Below are 17,669 nucleotides of genomic sequence, written 5' to 3' on the forward strand. Positions count from 1 at the left end.
ATGGAAGACGAGAGGAAGAAGTCTGTTAATTAAAAATATGAAAATGAACAAAATCTCTGACACAGTTTTGGGCCCATCTAAAGAGCTACTGTGATTCTCTCTCCACCTTATATGAACTTACTTTAATTAATATGAAGCTGAGAAGGGACTAAAACATATTCAGATGATTTTCTTGAGCATAAATCTGTTTTAACCCCTGCTAAAGATGGAAATATAACATTTGAATAAATAACTTGTGCATAAATCATCATACAGCTGTCATTTTTAAGTTATCAGCTATATCTTCTTCTGCTGTGACGATGTGTGCTGTGAGAAAGGCTCAGTTAAAGAGGGGTAGCAACAACACAGACATGAACTAGAAACGCACTCAGAGAGCGCAGACCTCCGCCATTAGCCCTGTCTCCCAATAGTGAAGAATCCTTTAAAAAATTCCTGGATCCGACCCCATGTGCCCCCCAACACGGCGTTTGCCGATTACTCCCTCCCCGGTGGGGTGGAAACACGTCGAGGCAAAGCATTGGCTTCGCTACGGGTGCCAACAGATGCACTCATGGTCTCACCGGACGACTGAAAGTCATGGCAGAGGGTGAATATTCCTCTATTCCTCCCAGCATTGTGAGTATTCTCACTACAATTCACTGTCTTTCTCTCTTTTACGCTCCGGCTCATCTCCTCGACCAGGTGTGCCTCTTTCAAACTCTATAAACTCCAAAACTTTGAATGGAAACACACCCAAAATGCTGCTTGGATTGAAGTTACTCATGTCCACCATCTCCTGGTGTAAAGTGGTAACAGCGCAGACCTCTGCCATTAGCCCTATCTCCCAATAGTAAAGAATCCTTTAAAAAATTCCTGGATCCAGACAGTGATCCAGATCGCTCCCAAAATCTAATCAGTCCTTCCTTATGCCATATTTGACATTTCCTGAAAATTTCATCAAAATCCGTCTGCAACTGTTTGAGTTATGTTGCTAACAAACAAACTAACAAACGAACAAACCCACCTGATCACACAACCTCCTTGGCGGAGGTAATGAAACTATCTGAACACCATCAGTCAGTTGCTGATGTGTCAGAAAGCAGCCAGAGATTAAAGTCAGATTTATTCTTTGTTCTAATAAGTGCATTATATAACTCAGACTGCATACTGAATGAACTGGACCACCTTCATTGCTGTGCCTCGGTATAAAATGATCAGTTGCTATTGATCAATAATTTAGACAAGTGCTAGATTATTGACAGGAAGACAAAATATGTTGGGCTGGCTATGTTACAGAAATCCCCCCATACACTCAATCACTAGAACAGAAATTGCTCCATGGTATATAATAACACAGAGATGTTTCTTTTCCCCCCTGCAGATCAATGCTAATTGAGGTCCCACATGATGAATGTATTCAGAGACGTTTTTAACCCGCTCACTGCTGAGATGCAACAAGGCGGGCTGATGTTAGGCCTCTGAAGATGTGATTTATGAATTATGGTTCATACAGTTTCAATCATTCCCAAACTGTAAATTGATATTTCTTATCCATGTATGTAGGTGTGGAGGGCAAACTTTTGCTGTAAACATTTGTCTCCAACTTTGAGTGTTTCTGTGTTTGCATGAGAATGAAGAGACAAAATACCATTTTCCTTTTTACAGATTTTGTTGTGTGAAGAAGGAAAAAACTGAAAACATTTTAAATTTTTGATTAAATGTGCTTCTTTGATCAATTTAGGTTGATATTGGCATCAACTCAAAGCTCTGCTAATACATTCAGATGTAAGAAAATAATGAATTAAGTAAAAACTAAAAGAAATCAACATGCATTCTATGCAAGAACAAAAGAGGTGAATCTTTTATAACTAGGGCTGTCCCTGATGAGAGATTTTCATTGTTCAATCTGACAGGTCAGATTTTGCAAACAGAGCTCAAAATTTGATGCCAGTAGTACAAACTGAATACTTTGTTTCCAAAGCTGATTTGATTGGGCCGCAGATGGCCCAATGGTTTAAGCCACGCCCCATCTACATGGGCAGCCTGAGTTCAAGTCTCACAAGTCTCTCCCCACTCGCCCATCACTATTTTTCAGTTCTATCTACTGTCTTCCCCATTAGTAAAGGCATAAAAAGCCCAAAAAATATATCTTAAAAAAAGCTCATATTCAGTCATATGCAGAAGCAAACAGCCCTACTTTAATGTGTTTGTTAAGTCAAGGCTTAGCATTCACTGTTAACTAAATACCCTTCTTCAGGGCCGACCCAAGCCTACATGAGGCCCTAAACAAATTTCATCTGGGGGATCCTCAACCTTTAATCAGTGTTACTGACTCAATCAGTACCTCAACACCTGAATACCTTCTGTTTATTGTCCTGCAGAAACACTTTTCTGAGGTAGCAGAACTTACATGTTTCTTTATTCTATTTTAAAAATGCATTATAAAACACAATACTGAAACTAATTATATATAGAGAGACACATTTATATCTTTGGTTGTATCAGAAGTGATTTGTAGCACTTGATCATTGTTATGAGTTATACTGTACTCGTTTATTTCTCACTCATGAACGGTCTTTTTCAGCTGATGCACATCCCTATGTGATTATTTCTGCTGCCCTCCACTCCTCTGTCTCTACTGGGGTATTTGTTGTACATTTTTTGCAAACAGATGGAAGAAAGGATCCTCTCCTGTGGTTTTGGTCATCTAAGGTAAGTCATACTGCAACTGGGTCAAATGCAGGTAAGTGGTTTAAAGATTTGTATTTGTTGTCTAAATGCAGAAGTTTTGATCTGCCAAATCAACAAGGTTTGGAGTTCTGCTGAAACAGCAAATCCAAGGTCAACATAAAACATGTCAGAGTTCATAAAATGTTTGATTTCAAATGTCGTTGTGTGAATTAAAAAAACAAGGTTGAAAAGATGGTCACTATAAAAAACCTGAAAGGTCTTTTAAATAAAACAAATTCTCAGTGTAGTTTCGATGTGCAAAACTAACATGATTCAACAATTTAACAAACAACTGCAAAACTGAAACAAAATTCCAAAGATTTTTCTTTAATTATACAAATCCAAACATGTTGAAAATGATTTTTAACAAACACATCAAATGTAAAACAACAAGGTTTAAAACGTGCTTTGATTGAAAAAGCTGAACAACAAAAATGGGATTTTAAAGTGATTTATACTCAACAAAACTCATTAAAAGATACAACCAAAGTGTTAAAGAACCTTAAAATTTCAAATGTCACAAAATACATTGAATGAACAACAGAAAAATATCAACCAAAAAAAAATATATATATATATATAAAAACATTTTCACAACACTGTTAAAACAATAATTAAAAAAACTAAAGAAATATGATTCAAACCTTTATTTTTGACAAAACAACTGCAAAGACTAAAACAAAATTTAAAAGTTTTTTGTATTTAAATATATTTAAACAAATAAAGACTGAGTTTTTAAAACAACTAATTAAAATGTAAACATAAAGTTTCAAAAAGTACTTTCAATAAAAAACCTGCAAACAAAGTAACTAAAAAGTGCTTTATACACAACAAGTGCAAATAAAAACAGCCAAAACTTTACAATATATATATCTAAAAATACTCTTAATAAAAAGCATACAAACTTACCAATCTGGTTTTCCACTGGGCAAAAGTGTCACAAGGTTTGTAAATGGAAAAAACAAATCCCAACCTGATGGACTGGCAGTGGTGACCCCCACCGGAGGGCCCGTGTTAGCTGGCGTTGTGCTGGTGTTCAGGTGGACGGTGCTCCAGCCTGCAGGTCCACCTCCATCCCATGGCTGTCCATCTACTCTTTAAAAAAATGTTTTGACATCTTTGATTCCACATTTAGGGTGTTTTTAGGTAATGCTTGTGGAGTGAGGCTAGAGTCAGGGCCTGGACACTGACCAGTTGTCCAGGTGTGCTCAAGCCCCACTGACAGAGATGCTTATGGCTGAACCAACTTTAATTATTATGAGGGAAAAGGATCTATTTTATCTTTGTTGCATCATGTGTTTTTAAGTTAAAATTTTAACCTGACCATCTTTTTTTTTGCCTGAAATGTGAGAAAAAATGCTCACTTTGCTAAATAAGGAGTGGAAATGACACTGTTTTCTTGATAAATGAAAATTTTAAGATTTACTTCATAACTAATGACACTGTGATGTCTCCTCGGAGGCTTGGCGCTACAATATGATGATCAGCAGAGCTAACAGAAGGATGCCGGTCAATCCCTGAAGCCCTCCAAACACAACTCTCTGTTGGTGCACATTCAGCGTGTGGACAGCACACAGCAGATGGGCTAAACCATGCCATCAAGTGGAAAATAGACCTGTTGTGTTGTCACAGAGACAAGTTACATTATAGTCTGCCATTCAGACCACCAGAGAAAACTGTGAGGAGGATTTTGAGCACAAAGCCACAGCAACAAAGGGATGCTTTAATTCTGTGCTTGCACTCAATCAAGTTTTAACAACACAGAGGTCTTTGTTACAAAATCTGACTACATGGTCAAAAAATAAACTCACCCTGCAACCTCAAAGGTATTCTTGGCCTTTAAATAAAAACTTCATAATAATGCATATAAAGTATTATAGAAAAGTAATTTGTCTCCTGCATGGATTGAAGTTTAACAGACACGCAGCCTCTAAACAAGCAGATTTAACAGATAAATATCCTGACTCACTGCTGCCATCTTGTGTTGGTTTGAGTCATAAAATCACACATCTTCAATAGATGAATGCTTATAAAATAAGTCAACTTTTTCTAACCTTTTTGTTGATTAGATTCAGCAGAAATGAATAAAAACATCTGCATTTTCCCTTAAATGTTCTAAAATCTCAAACTTAAAGAAACTTTTTACAAACTTTGATGTTTGTTCTCAGCCATTTTTGTGGATTTTGTGCAAGTGCATTTAAAGTAACTTAATTATAAGTTGAAGGCAGTCTACCACACAGTCTACCAAAATGAATTTAATACTGAATAAAGAGGGCGTGAGCGTAATTTCTAACAACTTTTTGCCCACCACAAGCTCAACAGCCTCTGCATATAAGGCAATGGACACAACCACCAGGCCATTGGCGCCCCTTTTTATTGATTAGGGCCCGAGAACCAAACCTTCGAAACAACCTATTGAAGTTGTAGGCGTTATTATTCTGTCAGAGGAATCGCTCATTCAAGGGCTTAAACATGCCCAAAAACTCACCAAACTTTATAGGAAACTGCCCACCAGTGGAAATTGTGGTGGATTTTTTCAATACATTTGAGTATTTTGGTTGAATCATGCAAGTCCATCCCCCAGGGGCCCTAGACATGAGACAGGAGACTGGGTAAAAGATAAGATATTCCTTTATTAGATAATAAAGGAATAGGGATATTACATAAAACTGGTATGCATATCATGATGAAATGGACAAGAAAATCTCTTGGGACAATCCTCTAAAACAGTGTTTCCCAACCATTTTTCCTTGGAGCACCCCCTACATGCACCAAGAAAAGCAGCACCCCCCCACCAGGACCCAAGAGAGGAGAAAAAGTGACACACTGCCGTCAAAAAACCAATGCAGATCTTATTTTTTTCACTGATAAACCTACAGAAAAGGCCTATGCATGCTTTTCTTATCAAAATATCTTCGTATAAACTATTTAATAATTGCTATATCATGGTTTTAGTTTATGTTTGCAGATCTACTTTTGGCAGCCCCAGAGCAGACAAAGCCTGCCCAAATCCCAACAGGAAGTCAACCAACTTCATCTAAATTTCAAAATAAAGCATTTTTGATGGTGCCAAATGAATTTAGAATGTTGCAACTGTATTACACAGTATTCTGTGTTCTTCCACGGTTTCTGGCAAGACAACAGTATCACACTGAACAAGCCCACATGTAAACATTTCCCCATAGCAACCATTACTAGCAACAGGAAGTCAAACAATTGATGCGATGGGGAACATTTCAATGTCTCGCCATTTTACACAGGAAGAAGAAGTAAGCGTAATTCTCTTGTGAAACAATTTGAAACATACTGGCTTCAAATTTCCCATGTATGATCAAGGTCTTCCTCTGCATAATTAAAGGTTAATTTTATGATTTTTCTGTTGCACCACCTACTGTAAGCAGACAGTAACACCTCTAAAATAAAACTTTACACCTTCTTTGAGTCTAACATGATAAAATCCATTCTGCTTTGATCACATCTACATATAAGCATCTTGCTTTGTCATACTGCCGCCAAGTGTTGACTGTCAATACTACCTCATATACAAAGTGTAATATGGTAATTATTTAGACTTTGACAGTCCTAGCAGGGTCAACATTGTCTCTATGCTGTGATGCAGCACACTGCACAGGTTGCTAACACTTGGCATGCATGGGTGTGTTGCCCTTCATTACTGCTCGCAGCCCTAGTTTTCAATTGTATTGTGATTGTTAAATCACATTCGTTTTCATTCTTGTTTCTATAGTGCAAACAAAACTTGCTATAATCCAGTTTTAACTTAGGCATTCCAGTTTAAGCGTAACACATTGTTAACATCTCTTATAAAACTTTCCTGCCCCTATTTATAATCATTAGGAGAGAAATGACACCAGTCTTGGTATTAACAATTTAATATTTCATAAAATGTATAGCTGGGCAGGTACATTTTAAAAAGAGATTGTAAGGGTTAAAGGGGGAAACATGATAAATTCCTGCAATTATTAACATACAGTATGTTGGGCTATATACAAGTGTTTAAGCTATTAACAATGTGGATTAAAGGGTAGTTTTACCCTCATCACAAAACATACATGAATGAATACTTCCCCATTAATCTCTGGAGGCATCCAGCCATGCAGGAAGTAATAAAGACACAAAGGTGGTCAAAGTTTTAAGTGATAAATAACTGTGATTTGTGAAATAACCACTGCTTTACCTTCATTGTACTGTGAGGCATAGGAGGAAAACGTGGAGAATGCTAAGGAGATATTTTGGGTGAATTATCCTTCAAACTAGCATGTACATGCAAAATGATATGTTTAATTAAACTCAAACATTATTTTAATGTTTCTAAATGAAACATAAGATAAATGTTTTTCATAAGAAGTTGTATACACAAAGTTAATTATGTACTTTGAAAACAAACATCATTGCTCTTTTATAAAGACATTATTACAACACTATGACTTACAAAAAGAGCGGTGACATCTTTTGGACATGTGGCAGCGATTTTTCAAAGTTCATGGCTTTTTTTCAGTCACTTTCAAAGTAGACTTGATTTCAGTTCTTCACATTCAAGTGAGGATTTTCATTTTAAACACAAACTTAAGTGCAATACATCCAGGTCTTCTTGGAATCTTTTGAAACATTTAAGACATTTTAAAGATGAACTCGCGTGTCTTTGTGATGCAGCTGAGGTCGACTGCTTTGATAAAAACACCTGAAATAAAGAAGGGATTGCTATTACATTATTAGCTGCAAAAAGACAAAGAATCAATTAAATGTAGAGGGACAAATGACAGGCAGTTTTGGATTCAGACATGTCAGATACTTTATATAACAGACATACAGCTCATATTACCCACCTGTGTGTTCTTGTTGCACAGATAGATGGCTCTTATCCTATATCTGGAGATTGATAAAGGGAGCAAACCCCAGCACATCCTGAAGAAGCACCAACGCCCTCTGCAAAGGAGGCTCCACATCTATGACAACATTTCTCTTCCGCAGAGGATCCAGACTCGACTCGGTCACATTGTGACAGTGATTCACCTTCAGGGATTGCAGCTTGGGGCAGTACTCGGCAAGAGTCCTGTGAGCACAGCATGCAGAGGCTCTTATGGATGGGTGCACAAGTGAAAGTTTGGCCGTGGAAGGCTCAAAGTTATCTGGGTTAAGCTTGAAAATAAGACATTGTGTACCTGATTGACTGGTTTCTGACCCGCAGGCAGCCCGTCAGGTCCAGCTGCTCCAGGCCCCTGCAGTTCTTGGCCACCTCCTCCACTGACTCGTCAGTGACGTTTGCATTGACCGCCAATGATAGAGACCTCAACTTCAGACACTTCTTGGCCAGATAGCAGATGGCATCGTCCTTGAGCTGCCGGCAAGCAGTGAGGTCAATCGACTCGAGCCCCCTGCAGTGGTCGGCCAGGCTGCGCAAGGACAGGCTGTCCACCCATTCGCAGTGCGCCAAGCCCAGGTGCTGCAGGTGCATGCAGCTCAAGGACACGGCCACCAGGGAGTGTCGGGTGAGCCAAGCACACCCGCTCATGTCCACTCGCTGCAGATGCTGGTTCTGACCAATAACTGGCAGCAGCTCCTTGTCCGTCACCCAATCTGAGCAGTTCTGCAGAGACAGGCTGTGGAGGACTTTGTTGTCTTTTAACATGGAGCAAAACGCTTCTTTGGGAATGGATGGTCCAATCTGTGAATGTCACAACAGAGCAGACAGTTAGGTTGTCAAAACTTTTTATATTTGATCATTTTTGATTCCATGTGTCCTTGTACCAACACAATCTTTGATTTTTTTATTGACTGATGGTATCTAAAAGTCCAGGAGCTTAGAAATAACTGTGATCATTTCATTAAAAAGTCTGTGGAAGAAAAACAAATTCATCAAAACCTGCAGGCGAGCTCACGAACACTGTCTTAATTGCACAAAATCCTAGCAACATTTTGGTCCCATTAACACAGCAACTAGAACACTTTTTAAACAAACACAAGATACTTGTGCCCTACAGAAAAGATCAGCACTAACTCCTTACTATTTGCCCCTGTAAGTCAACCGTGCAGCCATAAAGGCCAGCACTTCACCAGAGATGTCGAGTGGTAACCCTCCTTCGCTGGTGTTCATTCAGTTAGTCCCACAACATCTCCAGAGAGCTGAACAGTGATCTCCTCCATCCCTCCATGCCAGCTCCCACCACCCAGCATGACAACATAGAGACATCATTATCTTACCCACCTTACCAAAACAGACCCAGGATCCATACATGCAAGCTCCAAGAGATGACGATGCTGACACTATCTATAATTGCAACTACAGAAAGACAACTTTTCCTGGTACAGTCATTACATATGAACTGCCAAAAACACACAAAAGAAACTGACTGGAAGAGGAAGAGAACTTAGCAATAGGGTGGGGGAGGCAGAGCTGTAGCCTATCTGAAAACAACTGTAAACATTGGCAAAGTTTTTTGTGTAATTTGGACAGCATACGTGAGTTTGCCTGCAAGTTATAATAATTAAAAACAAAAAAGTTCCCTAATAGTAGGTGCTTAGGACTCTATTTCTATGACTTTGATATGGAAACTGGTATGAGTTTAGTATAATTTTCACTTGTACTCAATATAAAACAGACCTTCTCAAAACCTTATGATCAAACCACACATTATAGAAAATCATGCTGGTAAAATATGTTTTAGGACTTACCGGAGACAAATCAAAAGTCCTGCAGTTTGCTAGATACACCTGGATGAGGCTGTGAAACTGCTTGCTCACCCTCTGCAGGCTGACGAGGTGTTGAATAGGCAAGTAGCACAGAATATGCGGGACAAGTATATCCTCCCAAGGCAAGTCCAAGAGATCACATCTGCAAGAATGTACAGCTTGTGTTACAGATGAACCTTGATACGACATGTAGCGGTTCATAGGAAACAATCAATTACATGTCAGGACATGTTTTAAAAGCCTGGGATTACGGTAGTAACATGACATTAACACAAAGCGCATGGCATTAGCACTTTCAAACTGCTATATATTCAATTAAGCACGCTAGGCTGCCATAAATAAGCAAGAGCAACAGAACCCGGCGATGCATCTCAGGTTGTTTTTACTGGCAGGCTATCGCTGCTAGCCGAGAAGCTAACCTGCCGGAGCTACATTTAAATGGTATTTTAAACACAAGAGCCATTTTTAAACGTACTTACGTTGTTATCTGAGCTTCTTCGTCCATTCTGACTCATCGGGGCTATACAAATATTTTAAAGAACAGTTGTTTTCCCCATAAGTGCCAAAACAACGTATTTCGCTGTAGCATCTTGCATACACTTGAGGTGTAACCAAAACCTAATGTTGCCTTCGGGTACGGCCGGGAGATTTTACATTTAAATCCAACTAGCGCGTTTACAAAAAAAAAACGTGATATTAAATAAGTATGTAGTATTCGTAGAATTGAGAAGTCTGAAAGAAAACAACAGAAACACATAAAAATCGTGTTCCTGTTTCACTTTTTAAAGTTTAGTAAAATAAAAGTCAAATTTTCGACAAGCTGCAATTGTTAAATGAAATACTTAAAAAGTCACTGCCCCTGTAAGAAAGTACTTTTCATAAATAATTCAAAAATTAAACTATTTATTTGTCATCAACGAAATTCTCTGAGGAAACATAATGAAAACGTGTTTAGATGAATTTTAGTTGAAAAAAAATTACCAAGGACCTTCTCGAGTACGTAGGATAGTGAATGCAGCATTGGCATTTTTCCGGGTTACGTCAGTGATCATGTTAAAGGCAATTTACGAATCCTGTTGGGTGATATGAAAAGATAAAATCCGTATATATTTGTATTGAAAGCTCTCATATTCATATATCAACGTATAGAGGTGGTCTTAATACATTCCTTTTAATATTTAAATGAGTAGTATGTGAATTAAGTGCCTAGTTAACCCGCAAAGTAGAGATATTATGGACTGCATTAATGATAGAGAATGTCAGCGCCATCATTTTAGGGTGCTTAGCTTATGTTTCTAGGTTTATGGAATAATTCCAGACTATCACTAAGATTAGTAAGAATAGATTAAAACAAATACATAAAAAATTCTCATTTTATCAGGTGCTTTCTTCTGTAACTCATTTGAGGGAGGGATGCAGCCATTATTGTATCATGCTGCAGACCTGTATGTTTATTTTGCATGTATAACTTCCAAATGACAACAACCTGTTCCCATGTAAGTGGCTCGTTTCCCTGGGATACATATGTCGAACAAATGACCATCCTGGCTGCTCACCTCTGCCCAGGAGAACAATGAAGTCAGTCATGCTGAACAATTGCTGACCCATGAGTTATGTTTCAGTGAGCGAGATGAGCAAACAGGATAGCCGAGTGAATCCTCACTCTTGACTGACTACAATCCCATATACAAGCCTGAGTACAAGCATGGCGAATAAATCAATCTATGATTTCTCGGCTGAGACCCTGGATGGAGAGCTGGTTCCGCTGTCTTACTACAGGGGGAAGGTGTTGCTCATCATCAACGTTGCCACCTTTTGAGGGTCAACCATAGAGGAGGTAATAATCTGTAAGAGCACTGACTGATTATAGTCACATCAATTTATCTCAGATTGTGGTGTTTTTATTGAAGAGCTGTTTGATTGCAGTGTCCTGTCTCCCACAGTACCACAGACTGAATGCACTGATGGAAATGTTTGGAGAACACAACTTCACTATCTTAGGATTTCCCTGCAACCAATTCGGCCTTCAGTCACCTGGTAGGTGCTCTGAAGCTTTTGATGGATGATGAAATGACTTAAGCAAAGATGCCTGTAGGTGTACTCCACAGGTGGAAAGTGATCATGCCTACTTTTGCTGTTGAATAGACGAGCTTGTTTAGCACTTCCCTAGTCATCAGACCATTCAAGGCACTTTAAACACAACAGAATTGACATTTATTCTCACACTGATGGTGGAGGCTATGTGGCTTTTAGTACTAATCCCATTCAAGTGCAACCATACTTACTCCCATGCCACAGACGCAGCATTGAGAGCATTTTGGAATTAAGCGTCTTGCCCAAGAACACAACATCATATGGGGAGCTGGGAATCAAACCCTCAAGAGACAACTGAGTCTACCTGCTGAGCCACAGCTGCTCCAGACGGATCAATCTTCTTACATATCCTGGAGGTATAGGCACCTTTGGTCGGACATGATAATCATGCAATGATACCACCTAGCTGTTTAGAGAAGTATTCTCAAAATATAGAGAAATGCATTTTTCTTTAGAATGAGTTTTATTTGTACACTTTAAACTAGGTTTCCAAAATTCCCTAATATTTCCAGTGAATATTTCTGAAATATTCCCAGAAGCCCTCTGGAAAAGACTGCTGAAAGGCTCTATGAAAAATTCAATTAATGTCAAAAAAGTTTCAATTTCTTTGTGGAATTTCTCACATTTTCAGGGAAGTGCTAGATAATATTATCAAAAGTGTCTGGTAAAATGTCAGCAGAAAATTCTCCAAAGCTGGAGGAAAGTTTTTAAAGTCTGCAGGAAATTTCCCCAAAGATTTCAGGTAAATTCACAATGAAACTAAAGAATATGTCAAGCACTTTTTTGTTTTCTTTCTGCTATCAAAATTTGTAACTGCAGAAAAATCTGAAAGTGCTTCATAGACTCTGACCATTTTTCCATGCACATATTTATTTAGTATTTCATACTAAACTAAGCCCTGGGAAAATGAACTTATTATGAATTGAAAAAGAAATAACAGAACGGTTAGAAGTGAAATGTTAGATAACACAAGATACAAATGCCTTCTGACTTGTCCATTGAGCTGTCTGTGAGTTTTTTAAAGTGTAATGAGACTTTAAGCAGTGTTGGACTTATTTCACATCACTGTGGCTGCTGGGAGACTTAGTGCTGGACAAAGTGTGTGGGAAGGAACAAAAAAGCATACAACTGCACTAAAAAATGGATCTAAATTAATTGTAATGAATGCTTATAGCCCTGCTTTAAAAAGGTTTTGCACATCTGCCTGTCATTTTTCTCTCTAACATGCTTGTTGTCACAGGGAGGATTTTATAACTAAGTATCGTTAATATTTACATCCCATTTATTTTTGTAAAACTAATCAGTTGGATCTTTGTACCTTCTCTACAATTGTTTACAGATTATTTTCACACTAATATACCTCTTTCTTTTGCCCTGTTAGCATTTTGAAGGCATGGTTTGTGACATTTAGTTATGTCAAATTTTGTGTTAACAAATAAAGATTTTTTGTCTTTCAGAGGTTAATCATGAAATCCTTGATATACTTAAGTATGTCAGACCTGGTGGAGGATATGTGCCGAAGTTCCCCATCTTTAGTAAAGTCGAGGTGAATGGACTGAATGAAGAGCCACTTTTCGCCTTTCTAAAGGTACTTCTTTCCGTGTGATCAAAGGATGCATGATATTATCAGCATGACATCAGTAACGGTATGAACATTTCTGCCAATATTTACAGCTGATACATCACACAGACATATTGGTTATACATATCATATAACATTTTAAACACTGGCAAAATGTACAACTGTACCATCAGGTGTGGTTGGTAGACTGGGGCCCTATACACTTAAGGAGGCCAGCTGTGAGCCTTGAACATTTTGAATGAAGCCCAGCCTTCTTTGCACAGAGACACTTGGTGTTTTTATGATAAAAGAGGTGTGTATATATTGGTATCAGTATGTGTATCATCTAAAATGAGTGGAAAAATCTGCATATCTGATATTGGCAACGATCAAATAGCCTGTTGTATTATTTCACTCATATTGTGTGATCATGCTGCAATGTTTTCCCTTCATTTCTCATTTGCCACAGGAATCTCTCCAATTTGTAAACCCAGTGATAGGAGATATAGAGAAATTCTACTGGTCTCCAATCAAAGTCAATGACATTCGCTGGAATTTTGAAAAGTTTTTAATTTCTGCAGATGGCTTGCCCTTCAAAAGGTACATCTGAGTACAAAGATATCCTTTAAGAAAAATATGAAAGTGGGGTCTAATGGTTTTCCTTTGTTGTAGGTATGAACTTCACTGTCCCTTTGAGATACTGGAGAACGACATAGCAGATCTGCTGTAATGGATTATCTTACATTAAAACCAATGGCACAGTGACGATCCCCCAGTAAATGCACTTATGCACCTGAGCTGGATCTGATGGGAAAGAGGAACAGGCCTCAGGGCTTTTGTGCATTCACTCTGAGAACTAGTTCCCTTCAGCCGCTGGATGAACTCTGATTTCACTGTCACGCCTCCCCATAATGTGATGGTATCATGTTATTTTGATAATATATCAAATAAAAACATAAGCAAACACAACCATGTATTATTTGTCATTTTTTCTACTATTTTTACTGTCTCAGAATAGTTGTCTTACTTCATATTTAACAGACTTTTTATCGTACCTTTTTGTATAAAAAAAATTGGCCCGTCCGCCGACCCATACCTCCAACGTTGCGCATGCGCACTTCTCAGTCTGTCAGACAGCAGCAGCCAGTAAACATGGCTGGTGTTGGTTTCCGACGGTGGGCCCAAGCCCTTTCAAAGGGGAGAGTTTATGGCATTTCAGGCGCATTGTCGGGTGCTAGAGCAGGTCAGTTTTGTTAAAGCATTTGGCCAAACAGTGTGACTAGTTTCTCGTAAAATACTAGGCGTAGTTTAATGTTTAAAGCCTCAAATAGACGTAACCTTGACATGCTAATGTTAGCTTACATTACTGAACGGCTACAGCTATTCTGAATGAGTGTGAAGGCCGAAAGAATACCATTGTTTTTTCCTCACTGTTACTCAAAGCCTTATAAAACCAGAGAGATTTTTTTTAACTACAGTGCATTTTTGGTGTTTCAGCCTCTGCTGCGTCAAAGGATACTCTGCCTGGTCCATATCCGAGGACTCCTGAGGAGAAAGCTGCTGCTGCAAAGAAGTACAACTTGAGGGTTGAGGACTATGAACCATATCCTGACAACGGCGAGGGGTGAGCTTTATGTAGAAAGAAACGCACCATTCATAGAAAATTAGTTCAGATAGTTTCTTTATTCTCTGATCAGTAAGGTGAAACTCACTCATTGTTAACACCAAATATCACCGCAGAGTAAATCAGGGTTAACCGAATCTGTACAGATTAGTACAGTAATTAACATCTGATACTATTATATTTTTAAGATATGGAGACTATCCTAAGCTACCAGACAGGGCTCAACAAGAGAGAGACCCCTGGTACAAGTGGGACCACCCTGACCTGAGGAGGAACTGGGGAGAGCCGGTAAGAGAGACTAATAATGTTCTTTCATGTTGAAAGTATTTACTATTGTGATGTCAGTCACAGATGTGCCTCAGATGTATTGGCCATATTTCTGCTTGTACAAGCTTATCACAAAAAGTTGATGTAATGTATATCTTCAGGTAATACATGGCGATGGATTGCATTTTTTTATGCTTTGTTTAGTGTTGTCATGGTTAAACCTCAAATCAAATGGCATTTTTGTGATCGATGCATGATAATGCAAGATCTTTAAATGAAATGCCAATAATTCAGAAATTTCTGAGTGACCTGTTTCAGTTTGAATCTTAATGATTGCTGTTAAACTTCTTTTGTTCAAAGGGCCCCAATAAAATGATAGATGTTTTTAGTACTTAAGACAGGCTCCAACTCAATATCTTGCTTTTAAGATTTTCTTATTTGCCATTCTCAACTGTGTGCATTTTCATAAGCCCAGTTCTCAATTCTGTTTAAAGCCATGATAGGTATGCCCATGAGATGTAAATAACAGGTTACACGTAGGTTTAAAAAAGGGATATATTGTGATACCTGTGCCATTTTTCAAGGTAGTGCTTGTTACAGAGGCAAAACCAATCGCTGCACTTTCTTATCAGAATGATGTAAATACCAGAAGATATTAGTGTAAAATGTTTATTATCAGTATTGGCAGATATGAAGATTTCTGCAGTAATTTCCAACTAGTATAGTTGCTTTAAATGTCTGCTATAAGTAGAGATTTAGGCTGGACCAACAGACCGATTTCAGCTGAAGCCTTTTCTTTGTTTCTCCCAATTTCTTAAATTTTAACGTGTTCTTATGATGAAATTTGTATCTTTTTCATCCTTAAACTTGAAAGTGTATTCTAAGGATGGAAGTTTTAGTTCTGATTTACAATTATTATCTGTATCAAATAACAGTACCAGCAAAAAAATAATTTTCAAACATCTGCATATTGGATATCGACAAAAATCCGATAGTGTGTATCCCTAGCAAAAACAGGATCAGCAAAGCCAGTTGGGGGGCGCAACACTTGTGAGTGTGTGTGCATGTTTGATGGTGTTCATGTGGAGCTCCTGCTGTGCCATGCTCTCTCACCAAAACTCACTTTGAATTCACTGATGGGGACAAGTAGTATCACACAGTTGTGGCATCAGTATGATTGTCTAAAGACATAAGATGGGAGAGCTTTGTTACAGCCTTTTGAATTTACCTACATAATATGGGACATGCACATAAGACACATGAGTAGGTCTCGACTGATTTTAAGTAACCATTGTCACTTTAGATTCTATATTTCTGTTTATGATTTTTAAGATAATACCATTAATTATGAATAAAACATATTTCAACATAGAAAAGAGTTGTTACTTCTAACTCTCCCATGATGGTTCTCTTCTTCTTTTAGATGCACTGGCACTTCGACATGTTCATCAGGAACCGTGTGGATACTTCTCCCAGCCCCGTGTCCTGGTCCACTATGTGCAAACAGCTGTTTGGTTTCGTCGGCTTCATGCTGTTCATGTTCTATCTTGGGGAGGTATTTCCAGCTTACCAGCCTGTGGTAAGTAGAGATGAATGCAAGGATTTATTATCTTTGTCATATTCAGGGGATAAAAAAATGACTTGATTGTCAATATTTTACTGAAAGGGAGATGATTTGTGGCTTTATTTTAGTAATCTGGCATAGTGAATGGTTTGTTTTTAAAATGACTTGGGTTGTTGTTGCATGCTGTATACAAGGAAAATTTAACATAACAGCACTGTGATAATATGTTTTATGTATTTATTGTTAGTAAGGGGAGACAATCCATTATAATGACTATATATTGGACTTTCATTCAAGGGGCAGCAATCAGAGCTTAAGGTCTGCTCAGACTTGAGGATTACAAAGCTAGCTGCAAATACCTGAAACTCAACTCTGCTGAAGATAAAAAATGTCATTCAAATATAAAATTTGTATAATTAATTGACTTAAGGAGCCAATTGCCATGTGTCCTTATGTTGAATGTTTAATCTATCAGTAAAGTTTGCAATAATTACTAAGAACAACTTTTTAACGGCTACATAACAAATTAACAACCTTGATGTAAAAATATTTTTGTTGTAATCGATTATTTTCACTCAAAAAGTTTCTATAAAGTAACAGGACTGTACACACATTGCAGAGCACATTTTTCACATTGTATCAACATTACAGAAACACTTTGTTGTCCCTGTTTTCTTCCCCATGGCTCCATTCTAACTTTTGCAACCTCATAGAAATTTGCTGTGTAAGTCAAGCACAAATTTTAGGTCTTTTTGATTCTTCTAAGTGCAGTGGAATATTGATGCTTTATGACCTTGAATGTAATGCCTTTTATTTTGTGGCCTATCAATTAATTTGCACATTTTTAGTGAATAAAATGTTCTTTATTTCAGGCACCGAAACAGTACCCCTACAACAACTTGTACCTGGAAAGGGGAGGAGATCCTGAAAAACAACCAGAAGAAGTCAAAAATTATGAAATTTAACAACTTTAACCTGATTCTACCTGTGTAAATATATATTTCTGTCAAGAATAAAGATGTTAACAGTTGAAATTCTCACTGTGTTTTGTTGTATGTAGAAATGCTTTCATCCAGAAAATCTGATTTATTTGAAATTATTAAAGTAAATATTGAAATCGCTTTATAAACAGCCGTGGTCAT

At 37.9% G+C, this 17,669-nt stretch overlaps 3 protein-coding genes across 4 annotated transcripts; 2 read left to right on the top strand and 1 right to left on the bottom strand.

Annotated features, from left to right (window-relative positions):
- Positions 1-6,581: 6,581 nt before the first annotated feature.
- fbxl15 (F-box and leucine-rich repeat protein 15) lies at positions 6,582-10,035 on the bottom strand. Of its 2 annotated transcripts, XM_041815902.1 has the most exons (5): positions 9,897-10,035; positions 9,400-9,559; positions 7,890-8,392; positions 7,554-7,780; positions 6,582-7,408 (listed from the first exon to the last, which is right to left on the bottom strand). In XM_041815902.1, the coding sequence occupies exons 1-4, from the start codon at positions 9,920-9,922 to the stop codon at positions 7,591-7,593; spliced, it is 879 nt and encodes a 292-aa protein (XP_041671836.1). In that variant the 5' UTR covers positions 9,923-10,035; the 3' UTR covers positions 6,582-7,408; positions 7,554-7,590. The 2 variants fall into 2 exon arrangements, with proteins under 2 accessions (XP_041671836.1, XP_041671834.1); XM_041815900.1 differs by lacking the exon at positions 9,897-10,035 and having other exon boundaries at positions 9,400-9,606.
- A 1,087-nt stretch (positions 10,036-11,122) lies between these two features.
- Positions 11,123-13,802, top strand: gpx9 (glutathione peroxidase 9). The gene is made up of 5 exons (XM_041816138.1): positions 11,123-11,254; positions 11,361-11,454; positions 12,969-13,099; positions 13,542-13,672; positions 13,745-13,802. Exons 1-5 carry the CDS (start codon positions 11,123-11,125, stop codon positions 13,800-13,802), a joined length of 546 nt encoding a protein of 181 aa, XP_041672072.1.
- Positions 13,803-14,181: 379 nt separating this feature from the next.
- ndufb8 (NADH:ubiquinone oxidoreductase subunit B8) lies at positions 14,182-17,656 on the top strand. The gene is made up of 5 exons (XM_041815885.1): positions 14,182-14,315; positions 14,570-14,696; positions 14,885-14,984; positions 16,387-16,542; positions 17,400-17,656. The coding sequence occupies exons 1-5, from the start codon at positions 14,183-14,185 to the stop codon at positions 17,490-17,492; spliced, it is 609 nt and encodes a 202-aa protein (XP_041671819.1). The 5' UTR covers position 14,182; the 3' UTR covers positions 17,493-17,656.
- The last annotated feature ends 13 nt before the right edge of the window (positions 17,657-17,669 follow it).

The sequence above is a fragment of the Cheilinus undulatus genome, linkage group 20, assembly GCF_018320785.1.
Source record: "Cheilinus undulatus linkage group 20, ASM1832078v1, whole genome shotgun sequence".
NCBI classification, from domain to species: Eukaryota; Metazoa; Chordata; class Actinopteri; order Labriformes; family Labridae; genus Cheilinus; species Cheilinus undulatus.